Raw genomic sequence first — 21,501 nt, forward strand, 5'->3', positions numbered from 1 at the left:
TGTCTGCGTTGTACGTTTCTGCAAACCACAAACATGTTATGTTTGCATATTTCATTTGTATTATAACTTTTCTAAAGTGACATTAATATATCACCTCCTAAGGAGGGGGGAGGGTGTTTTTTAGTGACCAGTCCCTGTTTTTCCAGCATCTCTTTAGGCACCAAACATGGATGTTTTTTTTTAGCAGCCTGGCACTGTTTTTCCAGTGGCTTGTTAGCCACCAAACTTGTGTAGTTTTTAGTGACCCATCCCTGTTTTTCCAGCAACTTTTTGGACAACAAATGAAGGTGTTTTGTAGGGACACATTGCTGCTTTTTCCAGCAGCTTTTGAGGCACCAAACATGGGTCATTTTTACCAGTACATTGCTGTTTAACAAGCAGCTTTTTAGGCACCAAGTGTGGAGGTTCTTAAGTGCCCCGTCCCTGTTTCCTGGCTTTTTTTACAATCACTGTTGTACAAGCAGCCTTTCAGGCACCAAATATTTTTAGTGTTATTTGTTATTTAGCGTCCCCTCGCTGTTATACATGTGGCTGTTTAGACACTAAACCAATGTTGTTTTTTCACCAGGGAAAGTGTCACAAAAAGCGATTGTTTTTTACCAAGACATTGCTGCATTTCCTGCTAGGATAGAGCCATGTAAAGCAGGTGTTTAAGCCAAAACATGTTGTTGACATGTAAAGACATACATTTCAACGTATCTGCTACATAATGATGTACAAGGGTAACATATCTGTGGTGTGATTTTGTCATAGTTGGATGGTCCCAAAAGTTAGTGATAGAGAGAAACCCACTGGATTTCAAAAGGAAAGAAGGGCAGGAGGTTTCTCACAGGTCTGCAGAGTCGATTGTGATGTTGGACTGCCAAAAACAAAACTGGACCTTTTGATTCTGAAATTAGGAATAGAATAAATGTTTGAGAGAAATCTGCTGGCTTCTAGTAGCTGCAGATCAGAGAGAGAGATTGGCCACGCAGGTTATAAAATTCAGAGATAACAGATAACACAATATTTCCGAAAAAGTCTGACCTTATTTCTGTTCTTCTGGTGATAATAATCTTTGAGTTTATGGCTTTGTGTGCCTTCCTGCCGCCAAATTCTACTATTCAAAAAGAACCAACAAAACCTAGTTGACAAAATAACTTACAAATGTTTGCTGACTCATGATTTTGAGCTGTGGTTCAGGTCTGTTGTACAAAGTGTTCCTACCTGTTCTGAATGGCCACACAGGCTGCAGTCATAGCCTGCTCCTGGCTGCATCACACTGCCGCCCCAATATCTCTGCAATAATTCTGTCTTTTGTCTGTCTTTGTAGTCTCGACACAATGGATCGTACAAACAGAGATAATGGCGCACACTTTCCGACACTCTCCCCTCGAAGACATTCAGTGTGTTACACATAGTTGTAGAATGAAAAAAGAGATTGAGATTGATTTTACACCTCTGCACACTCGGCTAATCGCCGTGTAAAGTGATTGTCTGGCGATTTTTGGATTGCTTATTTCAGAAAGTTACAAACATTTTTCAGATGCTGTTAAGGTTTCAAACGAAGTGCTTGTCAGCTCAATGAACAGCATCCTGAAACGCTATCTTTCCAGCACTGGAGTCAGGGTTACTGCGTCCAACAAATGTTTTAATTGTCTGAACACTGACGCCCACTTCGAGCAATGATTGGTCAGGTGTGTGGAGGTGAAAGCAGCTGAGGATTGAACTTCTGTCTCAGGCTTTCTTTTTCATTCTCTATACTTATAATACTCACACAAGTACTGTGATCAGGCAGTGACTTCTGGCGTCAGACAGTGATGAAAAAAACGACCTTTTACACACGATACACAGCTGGTCCCTGTTGGTGTCAGGGGGAAATATGGCAGGACAACAACGTTAGTTAAAGGCGCGAAATTCCAAGGAGGGTGGGTGGGAGATGTGGCGGATGGGCCCAACAACAAGCAACTATCACCCGGGAGGCCAGTGTTCCCATGAGATTGTAAAGCCAAACCCTGTTCTTTATCCTAAATGTAACCACAAGCTTTTGTTGTTGAAGGACAAAACATCAATTTGCAGTGTTTTACCGACATAGTACGTTTATTTTGAAAGAGACTATATGCAAACTAAACATTTCCTGTGAAAACTGAAGTGTACTTTGAAAATAGATCACGAATGTAACAGGCTGAAGTTGACACGGCGTCCCAGAATGTCAACAACCAACGCAGCCAGGATACCTTGCATGTCATATGTGGACAGGGAAAGTCCATGACCAAACGTCAATATGTGATGAGGTCACAGTGAGAAGTTGTTGGTTTAGACCAGCATTTGGAGCATCCTCAAAACTTTCAACGTGTTCTCATCCCAAGTCATCACATATGAACACTTTGTCAGTGGCCTTTCACATCTGCAGATTACACGCCAGGTATCCTCCTGCGTTGCTGTTAATGTTCTTGGATGCCACAACTGACGCCGGGACATCAACAAAAGCATGTGGTTAGGTTAAGAAAAGAACATCAAGGTTTGGCTCTACATTCACACAGGAAGTGAACACTGGACTCCCGAGTAAAAGTCCTAGGTTTGTTGGACCCACCAACCTCCCCTTCCACCCATCCCATAAGGTCTGTAAGGTATGCTGTTGTTATCGCCAGTGTTTCAACTTGATGCCATCCAGCGGCAGATTTTGCCTCGACAGGTACTGTACAGCTTTGTTGTGAAAGATGGCTTTTGGCATCAGGTGTGTGTGACGCAGAAATCACTGACAGAGCAGCGTTTTTTCCCAACTTTGGAATGAGAATGGGCTGAACCTTTAGACGCTCCGTCAAGCACTCGATTCAAAGCACACAGAGGCCTTTGAAATATGGTTACATTAAGGCAACTCACCCAGCAAGAAAATTTAAAATAACTGGCATGGATTTAAAACTTATGCAGATATCCATAAGATTGTGGAACTGAATTCAACAAATCAAAAAAAACTTTTTATTTGAGTTTAAATGCATTTTTTCAAATGCATGATTAATCATTTATGGTAGCCATGTTATTTTCAAAAAAAATTTCAATTAGAGTCAGATTTCGTTGTGCTGATTAAACGCTGCAGTCCTGGGAAACATATTTCCACTTCTCTCCTCAGATTGTCTCTCTGCTGCAAGCTTTCATCTGGTCACAGGATCGCGTGAATGACCTGATTAAAAACTAACCACACAAATGAATATAAGTCGCTCTCGTCTCGGTCCGGACATGGTTTCCGCTCCACTTATCTTTCGTCTGAGAGGTCACAGGTTCAATTCCCACAGCAGCTACTGTGTCCCATCGTTGCGTCCTGGAGCGAGAGGCTGAATGTCTAGCAGCTCTTTATCACTGTAACTCCGACAGCTCCGTGAAGTGTGAACGCTCTGACTGGGCCTGATTTCGTTTAATGTGACTGGAGGTTTTTATTACAAAATGCTGCAGACTCTCGCTGTTCCCGGCTCAATATTCCACAAGTGTAACACCATATATCACCTGAAATGTCACCTTCAGTGGTCTTTTTACACATTAAGCTTTTTGTCAATGTCATTATTGCTTCAGTATGCAAAATAGTTTTTAAATTCAATGGCCTCAAAAAGCTTAAGTCATCCAGTGCCCTTTACAAATATAGTTTTAGTTTTGTCATACTTTATAACAACACTTTGTGCCTTATTAATATTTTTCTGGGCTCAATAATTATATATGTTCATGATCACGTTGAATGAAAGCATGAGGATGACCCTGACAGTTGCTGAATACCGACACTCAGGGACTTCCAGCGACAGACACCAATGAAAAAACCTGTCCTTTCGCATCAGCATGATACGTGGTCAGTCACTGTTATTGTTTAACAGCACGTGGCGATAAGTTAAGGCGGCAAAAGTCTAAGTAGCGTGGGCGTAAGAGGTAGTGGATGAGTCCAACAACCACTGACTTTCACCCAGGAGGTCGATGTTTGCTTTTGGTATGATTGTAAAGCCAAACCCTGTTCTTTTTTCCTAAACCCAACCATGTGCGTTTGTTTTTGGAGGAAGAAAACATCAATTTGCGATGTTGTACCGACATTGCGCATTTATTTTGAAAGAGACTGTCTGCAAACTGTACATTTCCCGTGAAAACGGAGCTGTATTTTGAAAACAGACAATGCATGTAACAGGCTGAAGATGACACGGCGTTCTAAAACGTCAACCTTGCATGTCTTATCTCGAAGTGGAAAGTCATGACCAAATGTTGATATGTGATGAGGTCAGAGTGGGAATGTGTTGATGAGGACGCAGGGTCACAGGAGTTTTAGGACGAGGTTAATGTTTTGAAGCAGTCACAGTTACCTGGTTAGATTTAGGAGGGGATTGTGGTTTCAGTTCAGATATGTACATTTGTTACGTAGGGGATGTAAGAATGTTGTGATGTAGTTCCCCTTTTTTGTTTGTTTTGTTTTTCTATAAACCCAACCAAGCAGTTTTGGTCAAAACTGCAACCATTTCATGTTAACCGTGTGTTTAAAACTACAACCATTTAAAACTGACTGCCCATCAGTGTTACCGTGGTGCTGGCACATAATCTTAACACATTATGTGCCACCAGCCTGTAAAGTGGAGTTCAGAGGTCGTGGTAGACCAGGCTGCTTGTGACTGTTGACATTTCATTTCACAGACAGCACTTTAACACTGGCAGCAATTCAGTTCAGTTAAAAACTTGATCAACAGTAACTTGTTTTTTTGTAAATGTGTCTTCTCAGGCAAAAATGTAAAGTTAACAGCGACAGCACTTCATTTTGCACCCCATTGTTCTCAAGGTCAACATAATGCAAGTCTTAAACCAACCCAGTCACCTCAGTTTTGTTGGCTTTTTTGCAAACCAGTTACGAGTTACAGCTCATATACTGCGTCATTTTAGCAACGTTCATATAATATGAATAAAATGCACAAATATAACAAATCTGTTTTACAGAAACGTGCCAACATTTTCCTCTGGCGACGGGGCTGGATGGTATCTTGTCAGTCACCTGTCTTTAAAGATTTACTATGTCTATACTCTAAAGTTTTGTAGGCAAACTGCTTCTGCTGCAGATAACTTTCTTATTATGTGAGGTCTTTTTCGAACTCCCTTGGGTGCATTTCCAGCTGCATGTTGTTTCCCTCTCTGATGACAATCTAATCCCACAGTTAATGCAGCTATAATGGGGGTCAATGGGGAGGCAGTGGAGTGGCCAATCACTGTTTACCTCTTCACACTGTGATAATAGCCCTCCTCTTCACACCTTCCTGCTATCAACATGTCCTCACTGCATTCACACACAAACACACGGCTTTGCTTTAACCCTTTGTGGTGCAGATGTGCGACCTTTCAGGGCCTGAATATTGAAACGTTCCTGCTCAAACAAGCGTCTGACATGGAGAGTGAAGAGTTAAAAAGCAGAATGATGAGACATATGATCATTTTATTTATCCTGGGGGGAGATGTTGTGCAGCAGCTGCAGTATAAAGTAGTAAAGTGTGCAAATACCAGCAAGATGCATGTGTGAAAATATTAATACACAGATACAACAACAACACAAACAGCTCCAGTCAGATCTGTTAAGGTGGTTGTTTTAGGGTTTCAGGCAGTTCTTATTTAATGGCCGGCTGAACACATTCGTTCTACTTTCATCTTACAAATAATTTTTTGAAATTACTATTTCATGGACTCGATATTCTGTTGCTTCAGTTAATTATGTTATACCCTTTAACTGCATAATTTCTTCCCTTAAGTTAAGAGTTTCTACACTTGAAATACTTAATTGTGGCCTTGATTTGTTTAATTTGGGTCCTTCCTTCTTTCTTGCCCGAGAAATGTCAAATACACAATGAATCACGTACAGATGATCAGTTTTTGGGACGGATTAAAACCAGAGAACAAAAAAAATATACTTTTTTTCTCAGCAATACCTGGTTGGCTCTGTAGATTTTTGGACATTTTTGCATGTCGAGATAAAGTCTGTCGACTGGTCTGTTTGAGCAGCCCAGTCACCAGAAGAAAATGCTGCATGCTTCTGTAAACCATGAGTATGTTTCACTTGTATGTTTCATACGTATCATATCAAAGTGTCTAAAGTGACGTAGTAGAAGAGCTGACTTTGTCATCAGGGGGTGGACGGGATGGTGGATGATCTAACACCTAGGAGAGACGCCTGCCAAGCTGCAGACCACCGTTCAATAACAACATACAACAAAACTGACTGTTTTTAGTGAGTCATCATAGTGTTTCCTGCCGGGAATGTGCCAACAAAACTATGTTTAGCCAAAACAGGATCTTTTTGGAACCTTAACCAAGGGGTTTTGTGCATAAAGATAATCATACATTAACTGCAGCTGCAGACAAACAAACCACCAAACAGGTTGTGTTTCAGTGACCAGTCGTTTTTCCAGCAGCTATTTAGGCACCAATTTTAGGCATTTTTTATCAACACAGCTTTTTAGGCATCAAATGTGGGTGGCTTTTTTATAGACGTCACTATTTTATGAGCAGCTTTTTGGGCACCAAGTGTGGGTGTTTTTTAGCGACCCGTCAGTGTTTTAAAAGCAGTTTTTAAGGTACCAAACTTGGGTGTTCATTAGCAACCTGTCGCTGTTTTTCAAACAGCTTTTTTAGGCACTAAACACGGGTGAATTGTATTGACCCTTTGCTGATTTTCCACCGGGAACAGTGCCATGAAAAGCAGTTGTTTTGTACAGAAACACTGCTGCATATTCTGCTGGGATAGTGCCATGAAATGTATTTTAAGCCAAGACACTGATATTTTCCTAACCATAATAAAGTGTTTTTAGTGCCTAAACCTAACCACACATTTACCACAGAGTTGTTGAAACATACAGACACGTGAAGTTTCAGTGTTTCCTGCATACATTCCTACATAATAACAGACAAATGTAACATATCCATGGTTTGCAGAAACGTTTCCCAGCATTTCTCTTGGTGAGTGGGTTGCATTAATCTGTGTAAATGTAGTGGAATATTAGAATTGTAGAAGACAGATTGGTCCTGATTCTGAGGTTTAGATGTGCACATACACTTATGAAGCTGCAGGGTCTCCACCAGAGGCAGCTGTTCACTCTCTTTGCATGCAAATCTGCGCCAACAAGTGCTGCCACCTACAAGCAAAGACGCTTTAATTTCTACTTTTGCACCACCTGCAGACAGTTTCTTACTTGTAGGTGCTGTTTTGGAATAAATAACGCAACCCTGTGTCCCTAGAAATTATGCTTATATACAGTAGAAGAAAATATGTTGTATATATATGTTGTTTTTCAGTAGGTGACGTGTTACATTGTAAACATGTTCAGTGCTTACAGAGCTGAAGGATTTGACACCTGAGATCACTCAAATCCTGCGACCTTAGTGTTGCCTCCCTCGTACTGTAACCATAGTGTGAGTTGCCTAAACATGGCTACCATAAATGATTAATCATGCATTAATCACTACCGGCAGATATTGTTTGAAAACAAATGAAGTCCATTGTCAGTGAACATTTTGTGCCTTTGTAGATACATTCATTAAAAATGATTTCCCATTATGTTGATTTAAGGAAAAAACTAGATTACATTTTTCTCAAAATGTATTTGCTGCTGCAAATTAGCAGATAGTTTCTAGGTGACAGAGTTGAACATTGTGTCACAATCCAGAAATAGAAATCAGCTCATGGCTGTAATGGTGTGGTCACACGCACAAATGCAAAGAGACAAACAGTCAGTCTGTACTGTATATGCACAGACCACATTATTTACACATGAAGCAATGATTGGGCAGTTGCTGTGCTTTTTGCTTTCTGTGAGAATTAGAAACAAAGAATATTGTTTCACCTCAGTTTAGGTGTCGCAGTGCTCCGTAGAAAGTGACTGACAACTGCTTCTTGTCTCTTTCTAATTGCACATGTGACAAGCGGGTTAACTACCAAATGTTGACTTTGGAAGATTTTGGAAATGAATTTATTATTTCCCTGTCTGAACATCAAAACTTGATTTAACACACAGCTGCCCAAACGTTGGTAGAGGGATCATTAGGTTATTTTGGGTAGTATCTGGTTGAATCTTCCAACCAAATCGTCAAAATAAATGTGGGCATTGTTCATTTCTGCAAACCACAATATACATCACACTTCCAAGTTATCATGTAGCAGATATGTTGAAACTTTACATTGAAACAACCTGTGGTTAATGCGTGATTATGTTTAGGCACAAAAAACACGTGGTTATGGTTATAAAAGGTTGTATTTTTGGCTTAAAATACCTGTTTTTATGGCACCATCCTGGCAGGAACTGTAGCAATGTCTGTAAAAAACGATCACTTTTTGTGGAAATCCTCAAAAAATCCTCAAAAAAAGTCACTAAAAAAACACATTTAGTGCGCAAAAACCTGCTGGAAACACAGCAACAAGTCACCAGTTTTGTTGTTTGATGGTTTCAAACAGTGGTCTGCAGCTCGGCAGGCAGTCTCACCTAGATGACACACCATCCACCATCCCCACACAGCTCATGGCCTTCAGGTAGCATAAGTGTTAAAACTGCAACAGCTGCTACTTTCCTTACCTGCAGAAGGCGCAGGTAGGATTGAAACTGCAGGTTGAAGATTTTCACTGAACCTAGTTTCAACCTGTTTAACATCAATGACAAAGCGTGTCCTTGATACTCTCTCTCTCTTTGTTTTTAATTTGACTTTATAATGAGACTATGGGGACACTTGCTTGGTCTTTGCTTTGTTATGTTTTTTTAAAAAGATGAATTTTGAGGTCAGAGAAAAAAGTCACAAATGGAAACTTTGATGGACAAAAAGAGATAAAGACAGGCTGGCTAGCAGAGATTTCCTCTGCTCATATGAAGCCAGGATAAATCACACACAGGACTTAAAATGCCTTTGTGTGGGGGATTTATTGTCTTCACAATTTATTGTTTATTTTCTATTAAATCAATGAGATATTAAATCTTTGTTTCCACTGGGGGAAATGGTTTCAGCTTACAGAAACATTCAGAAGGTCTGCGTCACCACGACGTGTGATTAAATTTCTGGGGAGGTGCACATCAGGCTAAGGTGCAGGTTACACATCTGCACAGAGTGTATGCCTTATGTACGACGTCATTTCAATGCAGAAGTATAAGTCCTGCTTAAGAGGAGCAACAGGGAGACAGAAAGAGTTGGAAAGAGAGACAGACAGAGGGGAGGTGAAGGAGAGAAATTAAGTGAGAGAGACAAACGCAGAATGAAAGCTGGAGAAAAAGGCAAAGAGAAAAGAAAAGAGAGGCCAAGAGGAGAAAACAGAAAGTAAAAGAGGCAGAGAGACGGATGGAGGGAGAGACAGGGAAGGGGGGGTAAAACGAGACAGAGACAGACAGAGGTAAACAAAGAAGACAGGAGCGAATGCAAAAAAAGAGATGGAGGCAGAAAAACAGACTGAAGTAAAAGAGATGGACAAGAGGAAAAAGCAGACAGTGACACAGACAGACGGAGGTGTAGAAGGAAAGGCAGAGACGGGCGAACTGAAACAGAGAGACGATTCACAATCAGCCCATGTCTGCACCAATCCTCCTCGTCTTCCTCCCATCCTGCACCCCCCTCCTCTTCTTCCTCCCATCCCATCCCTCCCTCCATTTTGTCGTCCTCCTCTGTCTGATGTTGTTCCAACACCTCGGGGCTTCAGCCTCACATCCACCATCCAACGCGCTAATGCTCCTCTGCTGCTGCGGCGTAATCAGCCACCAAGACAAAAAATAATCAACCCAAAATAAAGAGAAACAAAGACGAGCTGTGGTGGGGCTGTGTCTCGTGTGGCTGAACGTGCCTCACACAGCTGGGTAGAGTCCAGCAGAAACTTACATTTATTAATACTGTAACGTCGGTTTAAAGCTGCGATGTTGGGGATTTTTATTCCTCAGTGTATCGCTGTTTGATTCATCCTTAAATCCTGTTTAATGACTGTAAACCAGTGAATTCAGGGTTGAGACGATCGGTTGCCTTCTGTTTTGTCTGAGCTACAATTTTCTTTTGAATTAAGACTACATTTCCCATCAGCCCCATTGCCTCTTGTGACAGCTGTGGTTAACAGCTTTGACAGAACAGAATCATGGATTTACAACCCACTCTCACTGGGTCCATGTCATTGGTTCGACAGCCCATTGGTTCGACATCCCATTAGTCTGACTGTCCGCGGTGCTGAACGGCTCACAGCGGGTGCGCCGCGACCGGCTTGAGGCGGAGCAGGCTCACGGCTTATGTGTTTGTCACTTTCTTTTTTATTTTAACCCACACCATGATCTTTTCCTGACCCTAACCAAGTGGTTTTTGTGCCTAAACCTAACCAGACCTTAACCACAGGGCATCATGATGATTTCGGAACGGACTTCGGAACAATGAGTTTAACATGGTCGGAACAATGGGCTGTCGAACCAATGGGCTGTCGAACCAATGGGCAGTTCCCCTCTCACTCCAACCTCGTCACATATCGATGCTTGATCATGGACGCTCGACGTCCAGATACAATGTGCAAGGTACCCTGGATGTGTTGGTTGTAAACGTTCTGGGACGCTGTGCCAAGTTCTGCATGTTAAATGCATCGTGTGTTTTCAAAATACACTTCTGTTTTCACAGGAAGTGTACCGTTTGCATACAGTTTCTTTCAAACACACCACTTTGACACCGCAACAACAAACTCACATGGTTACGTTTTGCCAACACACACAAGTAGTGTGTGTTGGCAAAGTCACTGCCTCAACTTTCAGTCTTGTTGGCAACTGGCCGTGCATCGTGTCAACGTGAAAAGATGGGTTGTTTCGTGGGTGTCTGACACCGAAGTCACTAACCAAGCGCTGGATTTCGATGACTTTGGAAAGAGACTGCGTTGTGATTTAAAGGCAAAGATATGTTTGATGATAACAAGTTAATACAACATGTCATCTGAACACACTGACAAAAGGCAAAAATGTTTATACAACCACAGTTGAAGGTGTGGTGAAAAGCTGGCCATCAGAAGCCCTTTATACACTGCCTGTTCAAGGCACGAATAACGAGCTGCTATGCCTTATTCTTTATAAAAGGTACGATCGCCGAAAGCAGGCATGAGGTTGTCTCTGCTGTGTGGCATGTAACGGCCATCAGGCTTTTTTGCTTCCACGATGACGGCATGCTGTCTAAAAACACACTGGAGCGACATGCTGTTGTGGTTCTGTGTAAAATCACAAAGGCGGTGTCAAGAAGGGACTTGGTAGCAGCTCCATAGCGCCATCTCTGTGTAAAAAGGGCTATAGAGAGGGGCAATAATCAGGAATCATTCACTTAAAGGGATAACGGAAATCTAGAGTAGAATAGAGTGAAATAAAACTGGTCAGATTACCAGAAATAAAGAGTCCATGCAAATTGTTGGTCATCAGAATAATGGTGCTTTTTGAAATTCTTGTAGGAAATTCAAGATAATTTTAGATATTTTCGGATACTTCAAAGTTCTGCAGACACTTTCAAAAAAACACAGAAAGGAAAAGAGAAGGTCGAAGCAGCAAGTAGAGACTGCAGGAATAAAATAGAGCAGAACAGTGTAGAGCAAAGGAGACCCTACTTTTGCATGTGAAGTATTTTGAAGAATCCAGACATCAAAGGCTGAATTATTGATTAGCAGAATATTAGATCAAGAGCTTCATAATCTCTATCCAAATTCAGCTGCTAATGTCACTTTCTAAACAGTCTGAGCAAACGTGTCGGCCAACGAATGTCTGTTGTAACTGCAAACACAAACTGAAGAGGCGAAATGCCCGGCGCTGAGCAGCTCTAATGGTGCACTCGTTTGTAATGGCTGTGGGATAAATCACTCACTGCTGAAGTCGTGTGAACTCTGAGATAAATCACTCAGTCCCGGCAAAGAAAAAACGACAACTGACATCTGCAGATAGCTGAAAGTATCAGTGTTCTTGGTGTCGCTGTTAGCCTTTGTGTTGATGTCACTGAGACTAATTTGTGTACATTTGTTGCACCTGCTGAATAACACTTTGATTCTAATACTGCCTGATAGTAAGAGTGTGTAGCTGTGTCTGTGTGCAGAGGTGGAGGTGTTCATTTCTATCTTTAGGCTACTAGCAGGCAGAGTAAATGAGTTGCTAAATGAGCAGCTAACAGGCTAACAGCTCAGAGGAGTAAACAAGAGACAGTGTACAGTGTGGCATTAAGGCATGAGAAGGAGGACGAGGCCACTGGCCAGTCATGCAACGGGATAGTTGGGAGCTTGTCAGGTCATGTTTATCTGCAGGACTGCTACACCTGCATGCAAGGTGCATTTAACCAATGAACTTTAAAGTGTCACAGCAGCAGGAAGGAGCATCCACTCACCTCAAACAGGTTGCTTGTCATAAAGTCACTAGGAGAAAATTTTGGCATTGTACATTTCTGCAAACTATGAATATGTTGGTGTCATATGTCATATCAAGGTTTTTAAAGTGACGTAGTATATGTTGCTGTGTTTCCAGCGGCTTTATAACTCCTAAACGTGAGTGTTTTGTAGCAATCCGTTGCTGTTTTTCCTGCCTGAAAAGTGCCACAAAAAGCGGTCGTTTTTTGTCTCTGTGCTGGTGATAGCTGTGGCCGGAGGCGTTATTGTTTTTGGGTTGTCCTTACATACGTACGTCTGTATGTCTGTGCGTCAGTCCCATTCTCGTGAAAGCGATATCTCAAGGACACCCTGAGGGAATTTCTTAAACATCCACTTGGATTTAACGATGAACTGTTTAGATTTTATTGGTCAAAGGGCAAGGTCACTGTGACTTTGCAGCCATCTCATTCTTGTAAACAAGATATCTCAAGAAAACGTGGAGGGATTTTCTTCAACTTAGGCACAAACATCCACTTGGACTTAACGATTAACTGATTAGATCTTGGTGATCAAAGGTCAGGGTCAGTTTGATCTAGCATCCATCTCATTCTCATCAACACAATATCACAAGAAGGCCTTGAGGGAGCTTTCTCAAATTTGGCACAAACGTCCTCATGGACTCAAGAATGAACTGATTAGAATTTGGTGATTGAGGGTGAAGGTCACGGTGACCTCATGTGTGTCTCATTCTTATGAACTCGATATCTTAAGAATTTCCTTCGATTTGGCACAAACAGCCACTTGAACTCAACAATGAACTGATCAGATTTTGCTGGTCAAAGAACACTGTGACCTCACGAAACATGTTTTTGGCTGTAACTCAAGAATTCTTACGCTAATTATGACAAAACTTCACACAAATGTCTAACAGGATAAAATAATGAAGTGATGACATGTTATATCCAAAAGGTCAAAGGTCAACTTCCCTGTGACATTCTAATTATCAGCATTAAACACTTTTCTGGCCATTTTTGTACGTCATATCTCAGGAACAGAAGTGAAGACGTTTGGTCAGATACGTAACGATATGTAAACTGTAAAAGAAACAAATGCGCGGAGGCATACAGCTGCAGGGTGGTAATTCTAGTTTCATGTAAGCTGCTTGTCTGAATATAGGATGTGCTAACAGTTATGCAGTAAACTAACCAGGCAGTTAGTGAATGAAGCCATTGAATCAGTCAGTCAGTCAGCCTTCCCATCAGGCAGTAAGGCAGCCAGTGCAGCCAGTGAGCCAATATGGCAGCCAGTCAACCAGTAAGCCATCCAGTTGGTCAGTCAGTCAGTCAGTCAGTCAGTTGTGGCAACAACATCGTGAGATTATCTGGAGCATGTGATGTATGTGTTTACACCTCTCTCTCTTTCTCTCCATCTGTCTGACTGTGCTTTCCTCCCTCGCTCACCCCTCCATCTTCCCTGTGTGATTGCTTCTCCACCTGAGTGCCTCTCTGTCTGCATCTCTCTACCTCCCTTCAGTCTGACTCACTCTTTCACCTTCTCCTCTGAGAGTGTGTGTGTGTGTTCGCTCAGCGTCTGGACTCTCTGCAGTCTCTCGCAGCTGAATGTCGGTTACTACACATCAGCGTGTGACTCACAGATTCATTGATCTGCTCATTCATTCATTAAATTCTCCAAAGGTGTTACAACCGAGCAGCGGCGTTTAAAGGAGAGCTCTGGTGATATTCTGTATTTTTCTTTTTGTCAACAGCTCCCATGAAAAGACAACTCCACCTCTCTAACAAGTATCGTCATTGTGTCAAAGCCTGATATATCTTCTTCCTCTGTGCTGTATTAAAAACACATCAGCGAGCCCCACTATGTCACTGGGTGACATGTCCCTTCATTACCATGAACAAACACATTGTAGTTTATTCTGACTCAATCCTGCACACACCGTCCTGCTGCCACAAATACTCACTAAATGTCGATTCATCTACCACTGAAAACAGACCCAAATAAATGAACTATTTCCTGACTGTAAACCTACTGAAAAATGTTGAAAACTACAGTGAACATCTGTTTTAGGAGATTACTAAGACTTTTGTGAAGCATTTTCATGAGAAACCAAACCTTTGTAACTTTTGTATGCTGCTTTGGCAGGCCGGTATTTTGGTATTTTCCAATCTGGACCCTGTGTTCCCATGCCGTGCAGCAGGCTGCAGTGTAATCCCCAGGGCTATTAAGTCAATTTTTGACAGTACTTAATAGCCCTGTGTCTGCCATTGACAGGCTCAGATTGTTATTCCAAGTGTCTGACAACACTATTTTAAGGATCTCTACAGAGATAAACCTTTTTGTCATAGAGTAAAATCTGTTTTGCTTGTCCAGAAACAGCCCCAAAATCACCATCACAAAACCAACCAGACTCCATTTCAACAACCAATAATTTTAGCATGTATAGAGGCAGCATATATTCACATCTATGTGAGTGAATTAAGAGTTTATTTTAACCAAATCAGAGTTGGTGACGAACCAAGACAGCTTTTGTGAGTTTTATTTTGTTTCTGTCAACTTTGAATTAAGTGTGTTTTACGATGATAAAATTACCGTTTCGCAAATTTCGGGGCTTAGAACACACTTAGAATAACAATCTGAGTCTGTCAGTAACAAAAACAAACACTTTTAGAGGACGTATATTGACGGTGCTCGAGTCTTTCCTTTGCAAGAAGGACGTTTTTGCTGATTTGCCGACCGGATAAGGCAAGAGTCTAATCTACCAGTTAGCTCCGCTGGTAGCTAAGCGTATACGTCACCCTGTGTATTGTTTCCGATTGGTCGTAGTGTTATCCAATTGCGTGCAGTGATATTTACAAATGCATGCTTGGTGCCGCCCCTCGAGTTGGGCCATTTTCATTACTCATGGCCAGACCCTAAATCTGTCTAGATTTGGGGTCTGGATTTCCAGGCTACACTTAGACATAAAAACATGGGGAAATAGCATTCAGGTTGAAAAAGTTACCCTTTCACCCTGATCATGTGATAACCCCTTGAAAGCTCCAAGTATGGAGTATCCAACTAAAGGTGCTAGTCTTTATTTGAAATGCAGGAGCCAGATTTTTTAGAGCTTGAACCATACAAGGGACTAAAATTCAGGATATCTCAAGGATGGCCATTCTGTTTTCATTTGTTTCTTGTGAATCAACTCTACGGCCTTTTTAAGTGAGGTAGAGAGTTCTTAACTTAGACGACATTCAGCATGCATCACCATGTTGCCTAAAGAACACGTCTGAGCTGGATGAGACTGTCAAACAGAAAACGATTAGGAGTATCTGGACTCAGCTCGAGGCTGTTCATCCGTGGTTTTGAAACACCAGTTGATGAAAGTTAAGCAGCAAACTCCAAGGCCTTTTTATTGCTGCTGTCTGGTGCAAGTTTTGCATCTCCAAAAACCTCTTCAGCTATTTCATTTAAAAAGAAAATGTAGCAGTGTGTGTGTGTGTGTGTGTGTGTCCTCACTGATCGCACAGGGTGTAAATTTTGGAAGTGTGACTGATTAGGAAACATCATAATTGCATTGCATTTCCCGCTGAGATTCTCTATTTTGTTACACTTCATTCCCCATTCAAGGCACAGTCTAGACCAGACTAATTGAGTGTCTATGGTGTTGATTCAGACTATTAACCATCTGCGCCTCTTCCTCTCTCTGCCCCTCTTCTCATCCCTCTTTCCTCACCCCCACTATCTCCTCTGCTCCCTGCTTGTCTTTCCTCTGCAGGAGTTTGGAGGACTAGTAGGATGCTGAGTATCTTTCCTCCTCGCCACTGTTCTCCACCCTGCTCTCCATGACCTGAGAGCGCCACCACAGCGGGAGGAACGAAACAACAGAGAGAGAGAGAGGAAGAGGAGGGCAGAAGGCCAGGGAAGGAAGGAAGGAAGGAACACACTTTTTTTGTTGTTGTTGTTTGTTTTCCCTTTCGGAAATGGCGGCGACGGAGGCCAATGCGGCGCCGGTGGTCCAAGAAGATGGGAAAACCCCTGAGAGCAAGCCGACAGAGGCCGAGCAACCAGCTAAAAACGCAAACTCAGAGACTGTCAACAGCGAAGTTGTCGATAAAGATGGCACCGCTGTCAACAACGAGGTTGTCGATAACAAAGAGACTGTGAATAATGACACAGCGGCGGCGGCAGGAGGTGAGGAGGGAGAAGCAGCAGCAAGCGGGGAGGCAGCAGCTCCTCAGAGCTCAGAAAACACCTCCTCTGCTGAGCCCAAGACCTCATTCCTGGACTCCTTCCTCAACAAGAGCGGTCTGGGGAAGGTGATGGGAGGAAGGAAGAAGAAGGAGCAGAGCACAGCCTCTGGAGGAGAGGACAACGCAGCTGAAGGAGGGGAGAAAGAGGGAGAGAAAGGAGGTGAGGAGGCCGCAGCAGCTGAGGGAGGAGCAGAGGGAGGTGCAGAGGGCGATGCAGCGATAGAGAAAGCTCCAGAAAGCGGAGAGAAGGAGGAGGAGAAGAAAGCAGAGAAGAGCAAACCAGCGGAGGCTAAATCCACAGTTCGAGATCTGATCAGGAAGCCAGTGGCGAGGATCTTCTCTCATCGCAGCACCGAGAAGAAGGACGGTGCTGCTGCAGAACCCCAGAAACAAGTAAAGGTTCGATCCAAGTCCCTTGACCGGCTGGAAGATCCAGAAGCACTTAACACCACTGCTGACTCAACCATAGAGGAGGGAGGAGCAGCAGGAGGAGCAGAAGGAGGAGCAGAGGGAGGCGCAGATGGAGAACAGAAAGCGTCATCCTCCTCGGCAGCCACCAAGCACATGAAACGCTGGCACTCCTTTAAGAAGCTCATGGCTCAGAAGGCGCACAAGAAGAGTGGAGGAGGAGCAGAGGACGTAAAGGAAGAGGGGGCAGAGGGAGAAGGAGGCGGAGACTCCTCCACACTGGACTCCAAGGAGTCGGGACAGAAGAGGTGGAAGCTGAAACGCTCCTGGACCTTCCAGGGCCTGAAGAGGGACCCATCCATGGTCGGCATCAGCGGCAAGGCCAAGGGCTCCGACAAAGACTCTGCTGACAACACGAAGCCAGAGGAGGCAGCAGCGGCGGGAGGAGCTGAGGAAGGAGAGGAGGCCAAGGCAGAGGGAGGAGCAGAGGAGGCCAAGACAGAGGGAGGGGAAGAGAAGGCTGAGGGAGGGGAAGAGGAGAAGGCAGCAACAGCAGGAGGTGGGACGGTGACGCAACACGCCAACGAGATCTGGACCTCCTTCAAGAAGCGAGTCATCCCAAAGTCTAAACGCGCCAACACAGAGTGCGCCCCCAGCGGGGAGGAGGATGCAGCTGCTGCCTCAGGTGAGACGAAACAAACATGGTGACCCCTCACATAAAGAGCAGCTTCTGGTTGGGACCACTTGACAAATTCAGGTAGTTTTATTTGAGCTTAAAAAAGGTTAAGTTATGAGGCATTATGTCTTCAGGTTGTCTGTCCATCTTGTTCTTGTGAATGCGATATCTGAGGAACGCTTTGAGGGAAATTCCTTAAATTTGGTGCAAGTGTCCACTTAGACTCAACAATGACCTGATTAGATTTTGGTGGTCAAAAGTCATTGTGAGCTTGTATCTGTCACCATTGCCTAGAAACGGTGCTCTCATGCATAACAGCTTGAAAGTCAAGCACATAGTGTACACGGCTTTCCATGTCATAACCGCAAACTCATGAGTTACATTTAAAGACAACATTGGTCTGAATGATGACTGATGAATGACGAATGACTGAACTGATTAGACTGTGTGGTCAAAGGTAACTATGGCCTCACAAAACATGTCTTGTCTGTCAGCCTATACGCCCCATTCTCATATCTCAAGAACGCCTTGAGAAATTTCTTCATATTTGGCACAAACATCCACGTGGACCATTTTGGTGGTCATGCTTTAGAATTTAAAGCTTCTTTGCAGCAACATTTGAAGCCTCGTCTAGAGCCATGGCTACATATGAGTCTGAACCAACATGGATGTAAACCGTAACTTGACTGGTTGGCAAAGGCATACAACCATGCGGTAGTAATTCTATTTATTTAATGCTGACATTCATTTTATAAGAAGCTGCAGAAAAAAACTTTAAACATGGATTCAAGAGCATAAAAACAGCAAGCCTATTGTTTCGTATCAAAGGGTTCAACACGGGGGCCATTAAAACATTCAGACTCAGAAGCCGACAGTGTGTTCACACGCATTTTGTGTCTGTCCCTGTCCAGGGAGTACAGACAGGAGTTAGTGGCTTGCTAACTCTGGAGGAGGTAATGTAATTGAACATTCTCCCAAATAAAATATTCAACATCTGATGTGAAATTCAAGTCACACTGTGGCTTCAGTCAACAGTAAAGATTAAATTTAGCCGACTTTCTGCTTTCTGGCTACATTAAAAAATGGTACAAAAAGACAGAATGCTGGGCTCGTTGTGTTTTGGTTTTTATTGATTTTCAGTGGAGAATATACACATTTGTAAACAGAGGAGAGTGGTTTAACTCAATTTCCTATAAAAGAATGTGAAGCAAAAAATGGGCAGAAAACACAAATGTGATGCTAATTAACCACCAGAGTTGTGTCAAAAAAGATAAGAAAGATAAGAAAGTTTTAAATGGTTTTCTTTTTTCAAATTTGATTTCCACCTGGAATTTATAAAATGTATTTATTTCTTTAATTTAGTTTGGCTGGTTAGAAAAGTTGCTAAATGAAGACGCAAACAGAGCTAAAAGTAGAGTAAATATTGAACTTACATTCATCAGATGGTCACAGCCTTCTTCCATATCAATTTATTAAGCCAGTGAAACAGTGGTGGCTGTATGTGTATAAATAAAAATAATTATCTTAATCATTATACTACAAATAAACTCACCCATTAATTAATTTATTTCAACCCTTTGCAATCAATCATTCTGCAGGAGGAAGTGCTGTTTCTTAAATATCAGACTTTTTTGAGATGTGATGCTTCTTAAAGTCAAGGAAGGATCCTTAAACAGCTGATTTTCAAGGAGGCTACATCACTGAATCCCATCTTAGGACTGTTCCAATGTCAAGGATCCGAGTCGTTCCTTTAGATTATTTTCCAGGATGCATGTGTGGATCCTCAGTGGGCATGAAGTACCCACAATTCTTCGCACTATTTGCTGGAACTGAAGGCAGGGCCTCTTCAATGACACACACTTGGGCACTCACTAACCTGTGCCAATGTGTGTTCACTGAATGCTAGGAAGGAGTCTCGCCTAGCCTCTGTAGGACCTGACTTGGAAGGACTCGTCCTACCAAAGGAGACATCCTTGACTTTGAGAAGCACTGGTAGTCTGTGATCTGTTCTTCTTTTGTACAAAAATTCCATTGTCAGTGTCACTTCCTCTCAGGTAGCTGCACACTGGTCTGAGCCTAACGAGAAAGCCACTCACTGTTTGCTGTTCTAAAAAAGCTTGTAAAATTTCTGTGGAAGTATTTCTTTGTTTAAGAATCATTGCGCAGACTTTCAGTCCTACAGTGAGCTGAGCCTGCATCGCTTGGGCTGCAACTGTGTGTCCTGAGATCTTATTTGGCGCTGTGTTCATGTATGCTGATGATACAACAATATACATGCATGCACCCACAGTAATCACTACAACCCTCAACAATGAGTTGTAGACAGTACAAGAATGTGTCATTAGTAATAAACTAGCCTTAAGGCCCAGGCACACAAAACCAATTTCAGAGAACTAGATGATGAAGGCACACTGCTGCATCACCTGATGTCGCCGTGTCTCAGCCAAAAAGTTGACTACAGCCAACCAGCACATTTGCTCTGCACTTGCATGAGAGGAAATAACTGACCACACCAGCAGAAGGCTATTTATCATTTAAAAAGGGAAACCGGAAGACTGTCATGACACTAGTTAGCCAGATTGCACATTAACAACGCAATCCAGTGTTGAAAGAGAATATTTACTGTGCGCACAACATCAGGAAACATTTCTGCTAAAGAGCTCAATGGCTAAAGAAAAATAAAATGACTTTATGTAACACATTTGTTTTGGTCTCACTCCCTCTTGACTTTAGCCCTTTGTTTATTTTCCTCACTTCTGTGTCTCTTCTCGTGCGCTGAGCTGAACTGTCAATCACAGTGATTTCAATCACCAATGGGCTCCACTGTTGCCATCACTAATTCAACATGCTGAAGTTCTAAACCCAGCTGAATTTGATGTTGAACAGTGGAGCTGTTGAGCAAGTGGAAGAAACAAAGCTCCTTGGTGTAACTTTAGATTGTAAACTGTCATGGACAAGGCATATAGACTGGAAGAGTGGTCAATGTTATTCATCAGCGAATGGGGATCCTAATAAAATTATAAATCATAGAATCTCTTTATTGACAAAGAAGCTTTAACCCTTAACTCTCTTCTTCCCTGCAGGTGAGGATGGAGCAGCAGAGGAAGGCAAAGATGGCAAGTCAGCCAAGGCCAAGCGCTCACATTTTGGCCGTGCAGTTTCCCTGAAGAACTTCATCCTGCGAAAGGGCAAGTCCACCAGTGTGGATATGGGTGAGGGTGCCAAGGAGGAGGAGGAGGAGGCTGCAGAGGGAGGAGAAGCAGCAGAGGAGGCAGCTGTCGACGGTGAAGTTGCCACAGCGACTGAGGAGACCAATGACAAAGATGCAGCGGAGGCTGAGAAGACGCCGGCAGCAGAGACCGGAGGGGAGGCTGCAAAGGAGGTGGAGAAGACGCCGGCTGAAGCTCCAGTGACCAACGGGGAGAATGGCTGCTCCAACGGCACGGGGGAGGAAAATGCCACACACAATCACCAGGAGGAGGAGAAGACGACGGGGGGCAGCCCTGTGAAGAAGAGTAAGGAGGCAGGAGGAGCGAAAGAGGATGCCAACGCCAAGATCATCAACGCCACGGCGGCCGTGAACAGCGGTGAGTTAGAGCACGCCGACCGGGACTCTGATGAGCCACAAAACAGCAGCAGCAGCAGCAAAGAAGGAGATACTAACAACAGACAACAACAACAAGTACCAGCACTAACAAACGATAGCAGTAACCAAACTAAAACCAGCTGCCATGGAGCTGAGCTAGCACTAGCCTTTAGCAGGGAGGAGGAGGAGGTGGGGCAGGGGGGGAAGGCAGAGTCTCCACGAAATGGAGGTTGTCACGATGAGTCATGTGACCAGGGAGAGAGGGAGGGGGAGGAAG

General features: G+C 43.1%; 1 protein-coding gene across 1 annotated transcript in view; it reads left to right on the plus strand.

Moving 5' to 3' along the window:
• Positions 1–21,501, plus strand: part of si:ch211-137a8.4 (uncharacterized transmembrane protein DDB_G0289901) — a 56,111-nt gene that overhangs the window by 26,686 nt on the left and 7,924 nt on the right. Inside the window, exons 2-3 of the mRNA XM_050065553.1 lie at positions 16,080–17,647; positions 20,722–21,225. Of these exons, the coding sequence (XP_049921510.1) occupies positions 16,285–17,647; positions 20,722–21,225 (1,867 nt within the window). The 5' untranslated portion in view covers positions 16,080–16,284. The remainder of the gene's footprint in view (positions 1–16,079; positions 17,648–20,721; positions 21,226–21,501) is intronic.

The sequence above is a fragment of the Epinephelus moara genome, chromosome 2 (assembly GCF_006386435.1).
Source record: "Epinephelus moara isolate mb chromosome 2, YSFRI_EMoa_1.0, whole genome shotgun sequence".
NCBI classification, from domain to species: domain Eukaryota; kingdom Metazoa; phylum Chordata; class Actinopteri; order Perciformes; family Serranidae; genus Epinephelus; species Epinephelus moara.